Source organism: Apium graveolens, chromosome 1 (assembly GCF_009905375.1).
Source record: "Apium graveolens cultivar Ventura chromosome 1, ASM990537v1, whole genome shotgun sequence".
NCBI classification, from domain to species: domain Eukaryota; kingdom Viridiplantae; phylum Streptophyta; class Magnoliopsida; order Apiales; family Apiaceae; genus Apium; species Apium graveolens.
Window position 1 is genome coordinate 196,716,679 of NC_133647.1, and position 18,548 is coordinate 196,735,226.

General features: G+C 34.1%; 2 protein-coding genes across 3 annotated transcripts; one reads left to right on the forward strand and one right to left on the reverse strand.

Annotated features, from left to right (window-relative positions):
- Positions 1-84: 84 nt before the first annotated feature.
- Positions 85-10,497, reverse strand: LOC141676798 (uncharacterized). 2 transcript variants are annotated; one of them, XM_074482511.1, is made up of 5 exons: positions 10,330-10,497; positions 4,325-4,694; positions 2,453-2,970; positions 2,282-2,345; positions 85-917 (listed from the first exon to the last, which is right to left on the reverse strand). In XM_074482511.1, the coding sequence occupies exons 2-5, from the start codon at positions 4,680-4,682 to the stop codon at positions 502-504; spliced, it is 1,356 nt and encodes a 451-aa protein (XP_074338612.1). In that variant the 5' UTR covers positions 4,683-4,694; positions 10,330-10,497; the 3' UTR covers positions 85-501. The 2 variants fall into 2 exon arrangements, with proteins under 2 accessions (XP_074338612.1, XP_074338618.1); XM_074482517.1 differs by having other exon boundaries at positions 4,325-4,697.
- Positions 10,498-15,075: 4,578 nt separating this feature from the next.
- Positions 15,076-18,120, forward strand: LOC141676850 (pentatricopeptide repeat-containing protein At4g14850). The gene is made up of 2 exons (XM_074482569.1): positions 15,076-16,773; positions 17,594-18,120. The coding sequence occupies exons 1-2, from the start codon at positions 15,188-15,190 to the stop codon at positions 18,057-18,059; spliced, it is 2,052 nt and encodes a 683-aa protein (XP_074338670.1). The 5' UTR covers positions 15,076-15,187; the 3' UTR covers positions 18,060-18,120.
- The last annotated feature ends 428 nt before the right edge of the window (positions 18,121-18,548 follow it).

Below are 18,548 nucleotides of genomic sequence, written 5' to 3' on the forward strand. Positions count from 1 at the left end.
CCAGATTAAACTATCATAGTCTCCAACAGGCAACAGCCACTTAATTCAAGGATATGTGAATTAATATTTTTTAAAGAAATAATGTGAATCATTATTAGACTACAAGCATAAATATAAAGCTAAATCACGGTAGGACTTGGTCTAACAAGCATGTTTTGTATATATTTCACCCGCCAAAATGAAGAAAACCATTTTAGGGAGGATCTTTTTGTGTGTAGAATTAATCTACCATGTAATAACTAGAAAACATAGCACTTCTGCAGTACAACGTTACAACAAAAAGAATGTATAGAAATACTTCTGCAGTACAACGTTACAACAAAAAGAATGTATAGAAATATGAGCAAAACTTGTGCACACTAGTGCACTGGCAGATAGCACTTGCAGAACACGCGGATTCTTACATGAGGCATAAGGGCCGCGTCCAGAGAAGGAACCGTTGCAAAATTATCCATGTCAACAACGTAGATCAAAATGTTCCTTCAAGATTTTTTATCCATGTCAACAATGTAGATCGAAATGTTCCTTCAAGATTCTCGGGGAAGTTCTTCCACATCCCTTAGCCACTTCTTCCATCTCCTTGATTTTAATCACCTCCCTGTTTATCTGATCAAGGCTATTCACAACAGGTGTAAACAATCCCTTCCCGTCAGCATTATGAGCGGCCTTGTCCTTGTTAATTTGTTGATAAAGATTTTGAAGATTGTTCTTTTGCTCATATAGCTTATCCCGGACCATATTGTATTCTTGTTCTTGAGACTTCTTCAAGGCTCCCAGAATCTTGTCAACTTTAATCTCAAGTTTTAAAGACTCTATAAGAGGATCAAAACTTCCAGATACTTTATAAGGCGAGGATACTCTGTTATGAGCAGGTTTTTCGTTCATTGAAAATTCCAGTGCATCATGGACCGATATTCCTGTTACAAACATGCAGGAATTATACTCCCTTGGGTACAAAATAAAAGAGTATCGATTATAGAGTTTCTAAAACAAGAGGGTGGATTTAAAAAAGATTGCAGCTCATTGATAAAAAGATTGCCTTTCACAACTTATAAACTATGATCTTAATAAATTTTCAAATCTGATGAAAACTTATTGCCATTATGCATAAATATGCCCCTTGACCTTTTTGCTCAAAAGATTATAATGCTCCTCACTTTACCTTCAGAGCCCTATCCCTGCCCCCAACACTCTGCAAATTTTAAACATTTAGGTGCAATAGATGTTCCAATTTGAGGAATCATGATGGCACGATGTGTATAAATGCATAAAACCTGGGCACTAAACTTCTCTGCTTTTTTTCTTCACAACCGAGTTTAAGTTGGGGTTAATTATCAAATAGGACAAGCGAGTCACTGATTACAAGACTGACTCAAATGAATCACTTATTTAAAAAATTGTATAAAAAATATCACTCTATTGTTAGTTGAAATTCTTAAAAGTATTATATATTGTGTTTCGCACATTTTTATGAATAATATTACATCAAAAAGAAAGGTTCCGAGTTCCAATATTAGATAATATTGTTAGTTTTTTAAAATTTATCAACTATTTTTTTTTCAATTTTTTGTTGTTTTATTTGATTTAAATAAAAATAAATAGTAGATAAATTTTTAAACATCAAAAAATATTATCTAAAATACTAGAACTCAAAATCTTTCATTTGGATGTAATATCATTCATAAAAAATATGCGAAACTCAAAAAATATCATATTTTTAAGAATTTCGACTAACAATAGAGTGATATTTGTGATACAAATTTTCAAATGAGTGACTCATTTGAGTCGGTTTTGTAATCAGTGACTCGCTCGATACATTTGGACGCAGTAAGTGACCTACTTGATAATTAACCCGTTTAAGTTGGCAATAGAGCACATTTTTACGAATAGCAATGAAGAATTTTTATCTTTTTTTTTTGTACATAAGAACATTATGCACTAGATTTTAAACAATCAAAGATAAAAAAACCATAAATACAATTGATTAATCATGTCTACCAATCTGACATTTTTGCAGTGTGGGCAGTTATTAAGTTTGTCCAAATATGAATTTTTGCAAAAAATCATTGTTTTCACGTTTCACATGTTTAGATGCAAATGTAGAGTTTAGTGGGAGATAGGCACTTGAGAAAAAGGTCAAGGGAATACTTTTGCGTTTCTCCCAACTAATTTGTTATAAATTATAACTCAAAGACAGAAACCAAAAACATTCCAACCCAAAAACATTGCAAAGTAAATAGGAGCATCTCAAACAAAAAACCGCAAAGGAATGAAAAAGTACCTGAATTAGCAGCTGAAGTATCTTCCATCTTCCATACATCTTCTAGGCAAGTCCCACTTCCAAGCTGAGGCAAAAAACAGTTTGATCATGCTGCCAATTTAGAGTGTATAGAACCAAGGATAAACTTCTTTCAAATATAAACAGCCAATTTTCACTGCATAATCAGCATACCTTTCCCATAACCAATTCAATACGATCCAACAGCTTGATTGCAGCAAGTCTTTGTGCACCACGCAAAACAGATTCCCCCAAATTTAAAATTTTCGCGATGACGTCTCGAGATTCAATAGTTTCACAAGTTTGTAAAAGTTTCGTAACATGTAAAACAAGATCTGTCCTTGTATCACAGCGCCGGCAATAATACTCTGCGTCCAAGCCAATGGATCCTCCTACAGTTCCAGCCATGTAGGATTGAAGAGCACATCCTATATGTGCCAAGTGGCCACAAATAACACCATCATCCATAGCTGCTTCACATCTAATAAAACTATAGCCTTCATAGGTTAAATCTATGGTCTTACTACACAAAATACAACAACAGTCCCGACAGAAGCCAGGTTCACTACAACAAATGTCGCAAACCATGTGTCCGGGTAAAGCCTCCTCTGATTCAACTAAGCTGCCACATGATTTGTTACCAGCCTTACAACACCTAATCCCAGGTTGCAATTCTGACCCTAGATACTCCGCTGTACAGGAAAACATGTAAAACCATTTTCAGTACCTACATCGTACAAAGCAGTAGATAAGCAAATCACATGACAGTTTTCTAGGCAGATTATTAATAAACCAAGTATAGATATTTAAGCAGTACCCTTGCAGTTCATTTTGCACCATATATCAACATAATAATCTCATCTGCATTACTTTTTTTCCTGGTAACGGGAAACTATGAAGCTGATCTCTCCTTGTCCAATTTAAAAGCTTAAAAAGACAGCTCAACTCGTGGTAGAGGTTGGTATCTAAATATCTAAATAATCTTAATAATTCAATAAGAAATTAATAAATATGGTAAAAATAATTAAAGTGTTTGAAGAGTGTAATTACAAATTATTATACTTTCTGCGAAGAATGGAAATAACAATTACTCCTTCCAAACTCATTTAAATATTAAGACATTTTTACTCCTGTTTTGGTCGATTAGGTTCATAATTCGTCCAAGTAAAAATTTCACATCAAATATATAGCATATCACAAAATAAAGGGTTAAGTTCTATGGAGACCACTTTTTTTTGGAGACCTTGGAGACCACTTATGTTCTGCAAATTAAATACTGCATAAAAACATTGCAAAACATATTATTTTGCGAATTATGCTCTACAAAGTTCCTTATTTTATTCAAAATCTTGAATATCATATATGTACTGCATGTAAAACATCACAAGAATATTTTATTCTGCAAAACATGTTAAATTTGCAGAACATTTGTTCAGCTTGCAGAACATACACATTCTACTTATTAAACTTAAATGATCTTCAATAATTTTAATGAATTAGTGATACTAATAAAACATACTTCACAAAATAATATATTTCATAGTGTTTTGGTTGCAGAACATATGTGGTCTCCAAGGTCTCCGATGAAAAAATGGTCTCCATAGAACTTTCCTCTAAATATATATATATATATATATATATATATATATATATTCAAAATTTTATGTTCTTTAACTTATTAACCAAAAGATATGATGACTAAGACAACACCTAAACCAAAGAAAACCTATATCAGTACATACATTTGATGTCCTACAAACACTTATCATACTACTAAGGGTGATTTAACAAAACTTGAGGTCATAAGCATTAGATCTGGGACTGTGCCCCTGTTAATGCTCAACACTCGGTAACTGCTGCCCTTGCGGAAACAATTATGAGGTGCAGAATATGCAAAATAAACTTATGAAGTGCACCATTAAGTACCACCCATAGTTTTTATATAGTAGTTCTATACAAGTAAAGATTCTACAATCAAGTGGTAGAAAATGATTTTTCATTTCAAATATTTAAAAGAAAATACTAATGGAAGAAGCTCAAGCAAACCTTTTAGTTCGGGTCGATCCCTTGAAGGTATTTTCCAACTAAAAGAGGCAAAAAATGCCTTGACATCTGCTCCAATTTTTTGAACATATTGTTCAACTGAGAGCTTGCTTGCAAAAGATCTCTCCCTGGGAACACTCTGAAGACGTTCTGGAAGATATAGGTATCGATCCATAAAGTGACCAGATGCTGCTACTCTAGTGCCCACCTTCCAGCGCCATATATCACCAGGTTCAGGCCAATCGACAGGAGCATACGGTAAACCTTCACCGGAAGCTTGAGCACAAACTGGATAAAGATATATTCCGTTCTTTGATATCTCACTAGCATCTCGATTGTTTTCATCATTGTCGATCTCCATATATCTTTTATTCTACTAACAGATAGTAAAAAAAATCAACTTCAATCTCACCACCAGCCAGCGTGATCAACATATGCAACGATATCAAGCAAATAAGATGTATTTAGATCGTAGGACTGCTACAGTGGTTGGTCGATATATTATAGGGTATTATTTAATTAACTAGTAATTTAATTCATTCGTTACATTTAGTCAAACTCATAAAATCAATAAAAATCACAGTACACTTAGTGACCCCTGATCGACTTACAGCAGGCTGAAAGGATAACCACTTAAATAGACTAGGGAATTGGCTTGTATAAAACTGCTTAACGAAACATTAACAGATTTAGTATAATTCAATGTAAATGATATCAAATGTGTAAAACTGTACCAGTTGATAACTAGACAAGGACTAGGCTTAATTCATTTAGTTGAGTCGACCTCCCTAACTTGGCTCCAATTACACCTTGACGTGTAACATAACATTTTTAAATTAGTCTTTCAATTTAGACATCCTATCATCTCCATAAAATGTGTGATGCATCCGATCGGTCTCTTTTAAAAGATAAAACTCGAATACTTATATATACTTTTAGTACTCTAAGCTCCTACTGTTGACTTTTAACTCTCCCTTATTGCGCTCCATGCTCCATGATGGAGTTTCAATAAAAGGATTTCATTTTGGCATAACTTATACCTAAGCAAATTGATTTCAGTCTGACCTTTATGAGAAGAACATCGCATTCAATTCTTTAGTGCATATTGTTGGCCAACGATATACATCCCGAAACACTTAAAAATCGCGTCCAAAACTCCAAGAAAGGTGGATTCGCTACAACTCATTTGTGCCCTTGTACTAGAAATTCTTTTGATATTACCTATAATGGTCTATCTTGACAGCAAAAAACATGCATCACTCAACATTTTTTTGGATCCATCAAAAATCGGATGCACATTACAAGAGAGTTACATCACAATACATATGACATAACTTTGCTAGCATGTACATGTTATATTGGTCCCTATTATGTGTAACACCTCAGTCCACAATCCAGAAGATTGGGACACTTTGTTAAGTATAAGCAAAAATAATACTACTATGTGCACCAACAAATCATGACCTTTTGGCGGCCTATAGTGGCCTTGTGGACCGCCAAAGTTGTTGCATTTGGGCCGGTATACTTCGCTTATTTCGGATTCGAAATTGGGACTTGATTCGATTTTCAAAACAAGACTCTGACGCGGGTTGTCACATTTGGTATCAGAGCCGACTCTCGAAAGCTTGATTTGTCACGTTGCCGAAATACGGACACGAAGGCTGGCAGTATTATCCCACAATGGACAAAAGTTTGGAGGTGAGGATACGAAACCGGTCGCTATTATCCCACAATGGCTAGAGATGTACGATCTGGGCTTATAGGCTATCCGTTAGGCTAAAGATGTCACGAGTTTAAGTGGGAGAGTTTATAACACCTCAATCCCACATGGAGGAGATTGGGACACTTTTCTCAGTATATCAGCAAGAATAATACTACTAAGTGCACCAACAAATCATGACCTTTTAAGGACCTATGGTAGTGTTGTTGACTACCCAAGTTGTTGCATTTAGACCGGTGTGCTTCGACTTATTTCAGTCTCAAAATCGGGACCTAACTTGATATTTAAAAAATGCTCAGGATTCGACTCAATCACATTCACACCCCTTTCTCCTTTTAACTCCTCAAACTATATTACATGACACAATAAAATAGACATAAGCATGTTCCACTGTTACCCCTTTGATGGTAAGTGAGGGCATAAAATAAGAGCAACCCGGACATAGATTGTGTCCGGTGTCAGCGTGCGTTTTGAAGGCAAAAACGTTATTAATAAAATGAAAACGAACAAAATGCAACATAGATATAGATATAATGACAATCACTAAAAAAGCACACTAAATGGCCTTTGGGGGCAAGACGAAGTAGTTTTGTGGTTAGTGCATGCAAAAGTGAAATTGTGAAAGATTTGCTAAAAGTGTGGCTTCAAACAACCAACAATTGATTGTCAGACTTAAGTTGATGCGGATGTGCAAGGTTAATCAAGAGGTCGATTAGGGTCAAGGCGAGTAGGTGACAAGTGCCAAATAATGACTTAAACCCTTATTGGGCCATAGGTATTCAATTTTAGCATAAACCTTCATGCAAGCACCATGCTTGCAATATCAGCCGAGGGCTATAAATTTGTGTACACATCTTCACTTGTCTTCTTCCCAATGAAAACTTGTCGACAAAAAACATATGCCCCTGAACAACACTAATCAAAACAACCTTTACCATGAAACATAAGTTAACATCAATTCAATATTACAACAAAAATGGTTTTGGTGTTTATCCTTGGCATAATCATACTTCCACTAAAATATTAATATGGTGTGCGTAGCCATCATTAAGGCAGTGGAAATCATGTATCAACAATAATGATGTAATCTTCTAGAGGCATGAAGTGCTTTATAATAGAAAATTCAAAAACAATGATTTCACAGAAAGTGAATGAATGAAATATGTGAAAAGGTGCTATGGTGACTGCATGCAAGAGTACGATGCGCTCATGGCGGTTGAAACAGTGTTGTAAGAAATTGAACTCACGACATGAGTCGGATGTGCACTGGGGATGCATGTTGTGAGTTTGAGTGGATCGAGCTTGAAGGCATGAGCAACATTAGTTTAAAATTCCTTCAACGTGCAATGTTAATTTTTATCCATGACTCTAAGCACTTTCAATTATAAACCCCCAAAACATTAGATTTAAGTACATAATTACTCAAATACCTCCATCTATGACTATAAATTTGCATCCACTTCAACCTAGCCTAAGCTGTTAATGTAATGTTTGTGGAAAATAACATGCCACGCTTGACAATCTATTAGATTCATATGTGATTCAGAACCAAGTTAAATGTATTATATTAATCCATTCTCCTGTTCGCACGTCTATAAGGATGTATTTTCTATAATCCACAAAGACCAATGTCATTTGCATATAAAATATAGCATTCATCACGAAACAAACTGAAATTCATATCAAACATTACAACATAAACTACAAAAGAAATGATTTTGGCATGTGTACATATTTTTTCACATGTATCCATAGTAGAATCATTTAGAACATCAATGACACGCTTTTATTCTCTAGTCAACAATCAAAGCTATAGGTCACAACACCAAATTATGCCTGTACATACATATAACTATACATAAGATTATAAGAAAGATGGAGAAATTAAAATAAAGTATCAAACTTAAAATTAAAATTGTGATGGTTCGTAACAAGATATGGTTTTAACAGATTAACAAAGTGTAGTTGTTTGTAATAAGATGGGGTTTTGACTCTCAAATGAGGGGTGAACCGAGAGAGGAGGGATGAGAAATGATGCACCTTATATAGCACTATGAGTAAAATTAGGTTCCTTTTGTGTTAATAAGTAGGGCCTTCAGTTGAAAAAGTCATATATTAAGTAATATAAGTGTTTTGCATAGATATTGAATTTCAAGGGTTAACTTCCCGTTGTTCCAAAATCACCTTAATTTTCACCCAATTTTTATAGGTCAATATTGGTATAATATTGGTATACTTGAACCCAGCAACTCTCGACTCAAATTCATACTTTTCAGTTAAATTCGTGTCAACTCATTTCAAATCTTCCCGCCTTTTGGGACCAAAAGTGATTTAGTAAATAGATGCACAAATGATGTAGGACATATTAGGATAAAAGGTTAAACAAGGGAAAGGGCCCATCTCCACATGTAATCGACGAAGAACACATAAAACCCTCGTGTATATAATTCATCTCTAACCAACATTGAAAGATTACAAAACTTTGGAACATCTCCAATGGGGTGCTAAATTAAGCTTTTCAATATTGACAACTCATCAATAATACTAATATATTATTGTCTCTTTCTTTAATTGTATTTTTGACACCCTTCTTACCAAAATTTACTTCAACAACTAGCACGCAAAGTTGTCAAACTATTCATATACAAGTATAATTAAAAATAGATATGAAAGTACATGTCTTTATTAGGATATAGAACATTTTTTCCATTTTGGGAGGAGGGTATCAAAGTGTTCCAAAAATTGGCTACTTTGGTTGGCACCCTTAAACCTCCAATGGGTAGCCAACAAGAGTGTCATGCCACATCATGTCACATGGCATTTTGGCACTCTTTTTGTCGCCCTCTTCGGAGATGCTCTTATATACCATAATCTCGATTAAATATCTATTACCATTATAATTAAAGGACGCACATCTCTTTTAATTATGCTATTATAATCTCGATTTTCCTTGATATTCTACTTATTATAACTACAAGGTGATCCTCTGAAAATTTCATACCACCGTAATTAATACGTGGTCCTCACATGCAAATGATTCATCAATGATTTTGTAACTATAACTGATATCAAAAACATTTATGGGAAATATTCGGTATATAATATCTTATATGTATAAAGCATGTACATAAATGAACTCACTAAAAAATTCAAGTTAGACATGATTATAATATATGTTCAAGTACTATTACATTATTATTCACACCACTCTTAATAAAGATCATGTTAAGTAAGATTTGACTCAATGATATTAATTTCAGTAATAAACTACAAATCTACTTCCTTCAATTTTAATTTCAATAATATATGAGATTTCACTAGAATTTTTAAATTAACATTGTATCAGAGCTCCGATTCAAGTTTGCAACCCCTATATTCCCACAAATATTCCCTACCACCACCACCCATCATATTCCCATAATTTATGGGCACAAAGGCAAATTGAACAAACGATCCATCATATTCCCAAAATTTATGGGCACAAAGGCAAATTACACAAACAATGGACGCCCGTGACCCAATCCTCGACCGAAAATGGGCTTTAGAATGATAAAGAATGTTTGGAAAAAATATATAAGCTTTGTAAGCCCTTCTCGAAGAACGGGGGTTCGGGGGACTAATGGGACGGATCCGTTATGATATTGGAGTTACTCGGATTCATTTTCAACCCTAAATTTTTTCTTTTCCATCTACTTCACAAATAAAATAACAAGCATGCTCTTTTCTTAAGCACCCATAAAAAATTCTAGAAGCTATAACTTAAAGAGATCAACTCTAGATGAATGTACAACCCAAGATAAGTGAAGAAAACAACTAAAATGGCTATTTTTCAATGATGTAACCCTAGGAAGCAAGAGATGTGGGTGTCTAGTGCGGGGATACATGGATTTATCAAATTAAATAATATGTGAATTCGGGTGCGGGAGGATACCGCACATATAGTAATATTACAAGTATGTATTTGATATATTGGGTGATAAAAATTCATTAGCAAGTCTAATAATTTAATGCAAATTGAATCAAATACATGATATAAACATTTAAAACACAAGAATTTAATTCAAAATCAATTAAGTTTCTAGTACAAAATCATAAAAAATATGAATTTTAATTGAGATTTTTGAGCATACAAGTATCTCAAAAGTCCGAATATCCGATACGGGGATACGGGGTGTGTGGGGACACGAGAATTCGTTGGGTGATCAAAGCTTTCTATGTAAGCAAACTAAACATGTGTGCACACTTAACAGAGGCATGGACAAGAACTATTTAGAAAGAGAGAACATACCTGCTACGAGAATCAACAGTGAGTTGCCAAATTGACAAATGATGAAAACCTAGGAGCGGGAGAAAGGGGATCCACGTCAAATATAAGGAGCGGCTGACGGCCGAGATTGCTCCTCTGCCAAATGGATGGATGGGATTTCGTAGTAATATGTTGGGCGTTCTGGTTGTTCGGACCGGGTTTGGATCGGATTTTATAAATGTTTAGATGGGAAATAGGTGGGCTTTGTTTGGTTTGGATTTTTTTAGTTATTATCGGGGCTAGAATTGTACATTATTTGGTTTGGACAAGTTAATAGAATTTGACAAATCAATCCAATTAAATTGAGTTTTCAAAATTTCAACCCAATATATATCATATAAATTGTAGCCCAAATTAATTAGTTGTACTTCGAATTGGATTAATTTAATTGGGTTGTTAATAAATTATAGTATGAGAATGGGAAATCTTAAGTTTAAATAAATTAAAAATTGTTTATCAAAATTGTACAAACATTCATGTCATATTAAACATCCAATTTTACTCAATCGGAATCATATAAATTTAAAAATCAATTGGTAATATTTCAGTTTGGATTGGTTTGATTCGATCTGATTGGATTATTAAATAATTATACATTAAGAACAGTTAGCCTTAAATTAAATAAATTGAAAATAGTGTAACGAAATAATACAATCAACCATGTCATCTTCAATATCTAATTTTACCCGGTTCAATGAAATAATACAATCAACCATGTTATCTTAAACATAAATCGCTTAAAATTTAATGAACAAATGATATTTGACAAATTATCCTCGGCCCTCGTGGTTGCGCTTTTGCAAAAAAAAAAAATTGGATGTTCAAATGGGTGTGGGCTTTTAACCAGATCACAATAAGTTAATAATTTAATTATTGAAAGATTTTCTTTAGAGATGTAATTCAAGTGGGGAGACTCGCGAGTTCGTCCAGCTTGAACTCGTTTAAGTGGGTTCAACTCTTTTAGTTAAACGAGCGGAGTTCGGGGAGAGGTTCTGACTCGATCAATTACTCGAACCGGTGCGACTCAATTCATGAAATTAAATAAACCGAATTCGAGTAGAGGTTTAAACTTGATTAAGTGTAAAATTAAACGAGTCGGCTTGCTAAACGATTCGGCTCGACTCGACTCATAAAATTAAACAAGTCAAATTCGGACAGAGGTTTAGGCTCGATTAATTAAATGAGCTGGTTCAATTTAACTCAATCCAATTAAATTAAATTTCCAAAATTTCAACCCAATATATATCATACAAATTGTAGCCCAAATTAATTAGTTGTACTTCGAATTGGATTAATTTAATTGGGTTGTTAATAAATTATGGTATGAGAATGGGAAATCTTAAGTTTAAATAAATTAAAAATTGTTTATCAAAATTGTACAAACATTCATGTCATATAAAACATCCAATTTTACTCAATCGAAATCATATAAATTTAAATATCAATTGGTAATATTTCAGTTTGGATTGGTTTGATTCGATTTGATTGGATTATTAATTAATTATACATTAAGAACAGTTAGCCTTAAATTAAATAAACTGAAAATAGTGTAACGAAATAATAAAATCAACCATGTCATCTTAAATATCCAATTTTACCCGGTTCAATGAAATAATACAATCAACCATGTCATTTTAAACATAAATCGCTTAAAATTTAATGAACAAATGATATTTGACAAACTATCCTAGGCCCTCGTGGGTTGCACTTTTGCCAAAAAAATTATTGGATGTTCAAATGGGGGTGGGCTTTTAACCAGATCACATTAAGTTAATAATTTAATTATTGGAAGATTTTCTTTAGAGCTATAATTCAAGTCGGGAGACTCGCGAGTTCGTCCGACTTGGACTCGTTTAAGTGGGTTCAACTCTTTTGGTTAAACGAGCGGGATTCAGGGAGAGGTTCTGACTCGATCAATTACCCGAACCAGTGCGACTCAATTCGCGAAATTAAATAAACCGAATTCGAGTAGAGGTTTAATCTTGATTAAGTGTAAAATTAAACGAGTCGGCCAGCTAAACGATTCGGCTCGACTCGACTTATAAAATTAAACAAGTCAAGTTCGGGCAGAAGTTTAGACTCGATTAATTAAATGAGATGGTTCAATTTGACTCGATCCAATTAAATTGAATTTTCAAAATTTCAACCCAATATATATCATACAAATTGTAGCCTAAATTAATTAGTTGTACTTCCGATTGGATTAATTTAATTGGGTTGTTAATAAATTATAGTATGAGAATGGGAAATTTTAAGTTTAAATAAGTTAAAAATTGTTTATCAAAATTGTACAAACATTCATGTCATATTAAACATCCAATTTTACTCAAACGGAATCATATGAATTTAAATATCAATTGGTAATATTTCAGTTTGGATTGGTTTGATTCGATTTGATTGGATTATTAATTAATTATACATTAAGAACAGTTAACCTTAAATTAAATAAATTGAAAATAGTGTAACGAAATAATACAATCAACCATGTCATCTTAAATATCCAATTTTACCCGGTTCAATGAAATAATACAATCAACCATGTCATTTTAAACATAAATCGCTTAAAATTTAATGAACAATTGATATTTGACAAACTATCCTAGGCCCTCGTGGGTTGCGCTTTTGCCAAAAAATTTATTGGATGTTCAAATGGGGGTGGGCTTTTAACCGGATCACGATAAGTTGATTTTTCTTTTACATTATAATTTGTTTTGTTAGGACTACTTTTTTTCTTGGCGTTGCTGTTTTTTTCTTTTGTAAGACTCCTTGTTTTCTTTCTGATTGTGCTTGTTCTATCAGTCATATTTTTAATTTTTTTTTCTCTCAGTGAATAATTTGTATTATCTGTAGATTTAATTTGTCTAAATGAATCGTGAATTATCTGATTCCTAATTATAGAATCTTAATTTAATTATTGGAAGATTTTCTTTAGAGCTATAATTCAAGTCGGGAGGCTCGCGAGTTCGTCCGGTTTGAACTCGTTTAAGTGGGTTCAACTCTTTTACTTAAACGAGCGGAGTTCGGGGAGATGTTCTGTCTCGATCAATTACCCGAACCGGTGCGACTCAATTCGTGAAATTAAATAAACCGAATTCGGGCAGATGTTTAGGCTCGATTTATTAAATGAGCTGGTTCAATTTGACTCGATTAACCTCGGCTTGAATAGTAATAAAATAAAATACTAATTATTTTTGTTAAAGTTAAAATAATTCACTAATAATATGTCATATAAGATCTACAAAAGTAACCGAAATTAATTGAGCGCGTAAAAAAGAAAAAAAAAACAATACTCCTCGTTAAAACAAGAATCGTAAAATAGATTACAGTGTGTAGCATCTCTCATTTATAACGCTGGAATATAACACATTTTGCGGAAACAATCTAAGAATATGACATAGTATTGTGAAGTATGTTTTCCTTATATTATATATATATATATGGTGTGTTTGGTATTGTTGTTAATAACAGTAATAACAATTTTTTGCTGAAAAACAGTTAAAAAATTATTTGGTAAATTAAAAAACTGTTTTTCTCAAAAGTATTTTTGGCGTAAAAGCTGTTGTTTGGAAAAGCAGGTCTCTCATGCTTTTCAAAAACACTGTTTTTCAGCTTTTGCGTGAAGTACATGCTGATTTTACCATCAAACCTCATCAAAAGTATTATTTTTTATAATTTTTTACATCAAAACATATACAAATTAAAAATATTACCAAACAATCATCTGATTTTAACAGTAATCTCAAACAGAGCCCTAACCATTTGAAAAAAAATAATATAAGAGGATTATGATTAGGTGACTTCGGAGTTAGGGCTGATCAGTAAGCTCAATAAGTGGTATCAGAGCTACGGTTGTAACGGTTCATAACAATCTCAGATGAGTTCTAAGAATGGACTTAGGTAAAGGCGGATGAGCTAACCTAGGATGGGCTCAATGAAAAGGCAGGTGAGTCTTTCAGTATGATTCTAGGAAGAGCAGATAGTCAGATGAACTTCTAGTATGAGTCAAAAGATGAGCCAAATCACATAATCAGGAGGCAGATCCGACAAATGTCGAGCCCGATATGTGAAGAGGGAGATTGTCAAATCGATTATGGGAGTGACATATTGCTATAATATAAATAGTCAAATAACTCCATTAGTACGAGGTATTTTGAAAATTACCCAAAAATAAATATATATGAGTTCAAACCCAAAACGGACAATATCATACTAACGTGGAGTTAGACCTACTCAGTAAGCCCATCATTTTATATGTATAACATCTCATGTAAACCATTGTAAATGGATCATTGTAATAAGAACAATGATTCCGGACATCAAAATAAATCAAATTCGGTAATGATCAGACATTAATATAGACAAAATTGTAAGAGTATTTACACTGCATTACACTATTTTAGCATCATTTTTATATCATGGTATAAAACTATACTATTTTCATATTCAATTTCAACAAATATACACTAAATTTTAAACTGTAATTAGTATTTTATTGTTAAAAGTACAAAAATAATAAAATTGGTTGGATAAAAATCAAATAATTTCGTTTAATATAAAAATTATAAGGAGGCTAAAAATTTGATGTAATATTTAGTGCTGATATCAAAATTCAAAAAAGTGTAAAACTTGGAGTTCGACCGTAAAGTATTTTCGCATCATTTTGATCTAAAAATACAAATTTGAGAGTTGGATCGAAAATTGTTTAACAATTAAACGGAATACAAAAATCTATTATGCGACTCCAATGAAGAATTTAAAAGTTAAAACCTAACGTTCCTCTGCGCGCCAAAATACAAACTTCCTTAAACCCTACCCCTCATCTCCATGCAAAACCCTAAAAATGCCATTTCTCTCACCCAACTCGCTCGCTGCACTCATCAAATCGTCCGTTTCAACTCACTCAACCAAACTCGCTAAATCCACTCACGCTCAAATCATCAAAACCCTAATCCCCCCTTTCCCTTCATTTCTCTCAAACTATCTAATCAACATGTATTCTAAACTCGACCTTCCCAACTCAGCTCAACTCGCTTTCCAACTCACTCCTGATCACCACAGGTCTGTTGTTACCTGGACTTCTTTGATTTCTGGGTTTGTTCAGAACGGGCATTTTGTAGATGCCCTTTTGTGTTTTTCGCGAATGCGAGTTGATTCGATATGGCCTAATGATCACACATTTCCTTGTGTTTTTAAGGCGTGTGGAGCTCTTAGGGAGGTGATTGTGGGGAAATTGGTTCATGGATTGGCGGTGAAGGTGGGATTAGTGAGTGATGTTTTTGTGGAGTGTAGTTTGTTTGATATGTATGCGAAATTTGGGGGTAGAGAGGATGCAAGGAAGGTGTTTGATGAAATGCCTGAGAGAAATTTAGCGACGTGGAATGCGTTTATTTCGAATAATGTGGGTGATGGGAGGGGGAGAGAAGGGGTTTTTGGGTTTATTGAGTTAAGGAGGATTGGTGGGGAGGGGAATTCGATTACGTTGTGTGCGGTTTTTAATGCGTGTTCGGATTTGAAGGATGTGGTGTTGGGGAGACAAGTGCATGGGTTTGTGGTTAAGACTGGGTTGAGTGAGGTTGTGTCGGTTGGGAATGGGATGATTGATTTTTATGGGAAGTGTAGGGATGTGGTAGGGGCGGAGATGGTTTTTGATGGGATGGGGATCAGGAATGATGTTTCGTGGTGTTCGATGGTGGCTACGTTTGAGCAGAACGAGGAGAAGGAGAAGGCGTGTGAGGTTTTTTTGAGGGCGCGGAGAGAAGGGGTTGAGCCGAAGGATTTTTTGTTGTCGAGTTGTGTTAGTGCGTGTGCGGGTATTGCGGCGCTTGAGTTGGGGAGAATGATTCATGGTCTTGCGGTGAAGGCTTGTATTGAGTTGAATGTTTTTATTGGGAGTGCTCTTGTGGATATGTATGGGAAGTGTGGAAGTATAGAGGATTGTGACAAAGCGTTTCGTGAAATGCGTGAAAGAAATTCAATTACGTGGAATGCGTTGATCGGTGGGTATGCTCATCAAGGGCATGCAGACATTGCCTTAGCTTTGTTTGAGGAAATGAAACGTGAGGTTGTACCTAATTATGTGACACTTGTATGTGTATTATCAGTGTGTAGTAGGTCTGGTGCACTGAAAGAAGGCATGTCAATATTTGAGTCAATGAGGGAGAGGTATGGGATTGAACCTGGTATCGAGCATTATGCTTGCATTGTGGACATGTTAGGGAGAGCAGGAATGGTAGACTATGCCTATGACTTTATAAAGAAAATGCCTATTAGTCCAGGTGTTTCAGTTTGGGGGGCTCTTCTAGGAGCCTGTAGAGTATATGGGAAGCCAGAATTAGGAAAAATTGCAGCTGAAAATTTATTTGAACTTGAACCAAAAGACTCTGGGAATCATGTATTGCTTTCAAATATGTTTGCAGCAGCTGGCCGGTAATTTCTCTTTTTACTATACTGCCATTTATTAAATTTAATGCTGTGTATATTTGCTTGTGTTTGTAGATGCGAGATGGTATTTACATTACTTAGTTGATTGAACTTTATAGAATACGTAACATAGTATATTGGACTGCATAGATGTTTACACGTTAACTTAAATTCTAGACAAAACAGATTGTCCAACAAGATCAATAATCCGAACCTTACTTTTATAGGGACAAATCCTTGTCAACAGCCACATAGAAGGCCCTAGGAAACATAGGCTGTACAGAGTACTGTAGGCTCGAAATATGTAAGATCTTACCTTTAATTATAGGCAAGTGAAGTAGTACTCTCAACTTTTTAAGTGCATTGATGATAACATCTTAACTTAAATTCTAAAACAGAGCAGAGTACCTACTGATTAAAGTTGAATCTTAAGTTTTAGGGACAATTGTTGATGCAGGACACGGACAGGAACATAAAAGACCCATTTAAAAATGAAAGAGCAGTACTATAGGATTCAGAAGCCCAATATTTTAAAAATAGAGGTGACAATTATGTAATCTTATCTATACATAGTAAAACATTCTTTTGAATGAAGATTAGCCTAGGTTGGTTTTTAGAGTTTGATCTTAACAAGGAAATACTTTTTAGCCTTCTTCAATTTGGGAGCACTGTTTAACAAGATAATATGAAGCTTATACATTTTGTAATAAAGTGCCACACAATTCCTGGGTTATGACAGTAAATCTGGTACATAGTGTTTTACTTGCACATATATGTGGTGCATTCTTGTGTTCTTGATCAATCATACATTAAATGGTGCATGCAGGTGGGAAGACGCCAACCTTGTGAGGAAAGAGATGATGGATGTGGGAATCAAAAAGGGTGCAGGATGCAGTTGGATCTCGGTTAAGGATAAAACCCATGTTTTTCAAGCGAAGGATACTTCTCATGAGAGAAACACTGAGATCCAGGCAATGCTTACTTATCTGAAAGAAAAGATGAAGGCTGCTGGCTATGTACCTGATACAAAGTTTGCTCTATATGATTTAGAGGAGGAAGAGAGGGAATCGGAAGTTTCGCTCCACAGCGAGAAGATTGCCCTGGCTTTTGCGCTAATCGTGATCCCCCCTGGAGTCCCTATAAGAATAACAAAGAATTTACGAATCTGTGTTGATTGTCATAGTGCTATTAAGTTCATCTCAGGCATTGTTGGAAGAGAAATTATTGTAAGAGATAATAATAGATTTCATCATTTCAGAGATAATAGTTGCTCATGTAGAGATTATTGGTAATAATTCTTTGTATATTACATAAATTTACAAGATAGGCACCACAATTAATCAAAATTTCGAGTTTACCTCTAATAATGCAACTTTATAGAGGAGCTTGAACTTAGCAAGTTACTACGGTTTGAACCTCTTTAAATAATACCCTCGGTACGGGGGGAAATATTACTTTACCGAATTTTTATTTTATCGATATAATAATATTTTATTACTTTATCGATAAAGTAATATTTTTTTACATTATTGAATATTAATGTGAAAACATTCATAATTTCAAATTATTTTTGACATTGTAAGATTCATTCAGAATAATATGATGAATAAGAACTTGGTGAAATAAATAAATTTATAGAATATTTAAATGAAGCTATATGTAATTCACGATATGAAAATGTGATGAATGTTGAGTATCACTTAAATTATCTACGCGACTATGATGCGGTTATGGAATCACGGTTATGTAATCACGGTTATGTAATCATATACTGTGACGCC

Bases quoted from the DNA above. Each gene is read 5' to 3' on its own strand.
- LOC141676798 (XM_074482511.1), bottom strand. From the start codon at position 4,682: ATGGAGATCGACAATGATGAAAACAATCGAGATGCTAGTGAGATATCA. The intron at 2,971-4,324 runs GTTTGCTTGAGC...TTTCCTGTACAG, and splicing joins GGATCGACCCGAACTAAAAG to CGGAGTATCTAGGGTCAGAA. The intron at 2,346-2,452 runs GTATGCTGATTA...TTTTTGCCTCAG, and splicing joins TTGAATTGGTTATGGGAAAG to CTTGGAAGTGGGACTTGCCT.
- LOC141676850 (XM_074482569.1), top strand. From the start codon at position 15,188: ATGCCATTTCTCTCACCCAACTCGCTCGCTGCACTCATCAAATCGTCC. The intron at 16,774-17,593 runs GTAATTTCTCTT...TGGTGCATGCAG, and splicing joins ATGTTTGCAGCAGCTGGCCG to GTGGGAAGACGCCAACCTTG.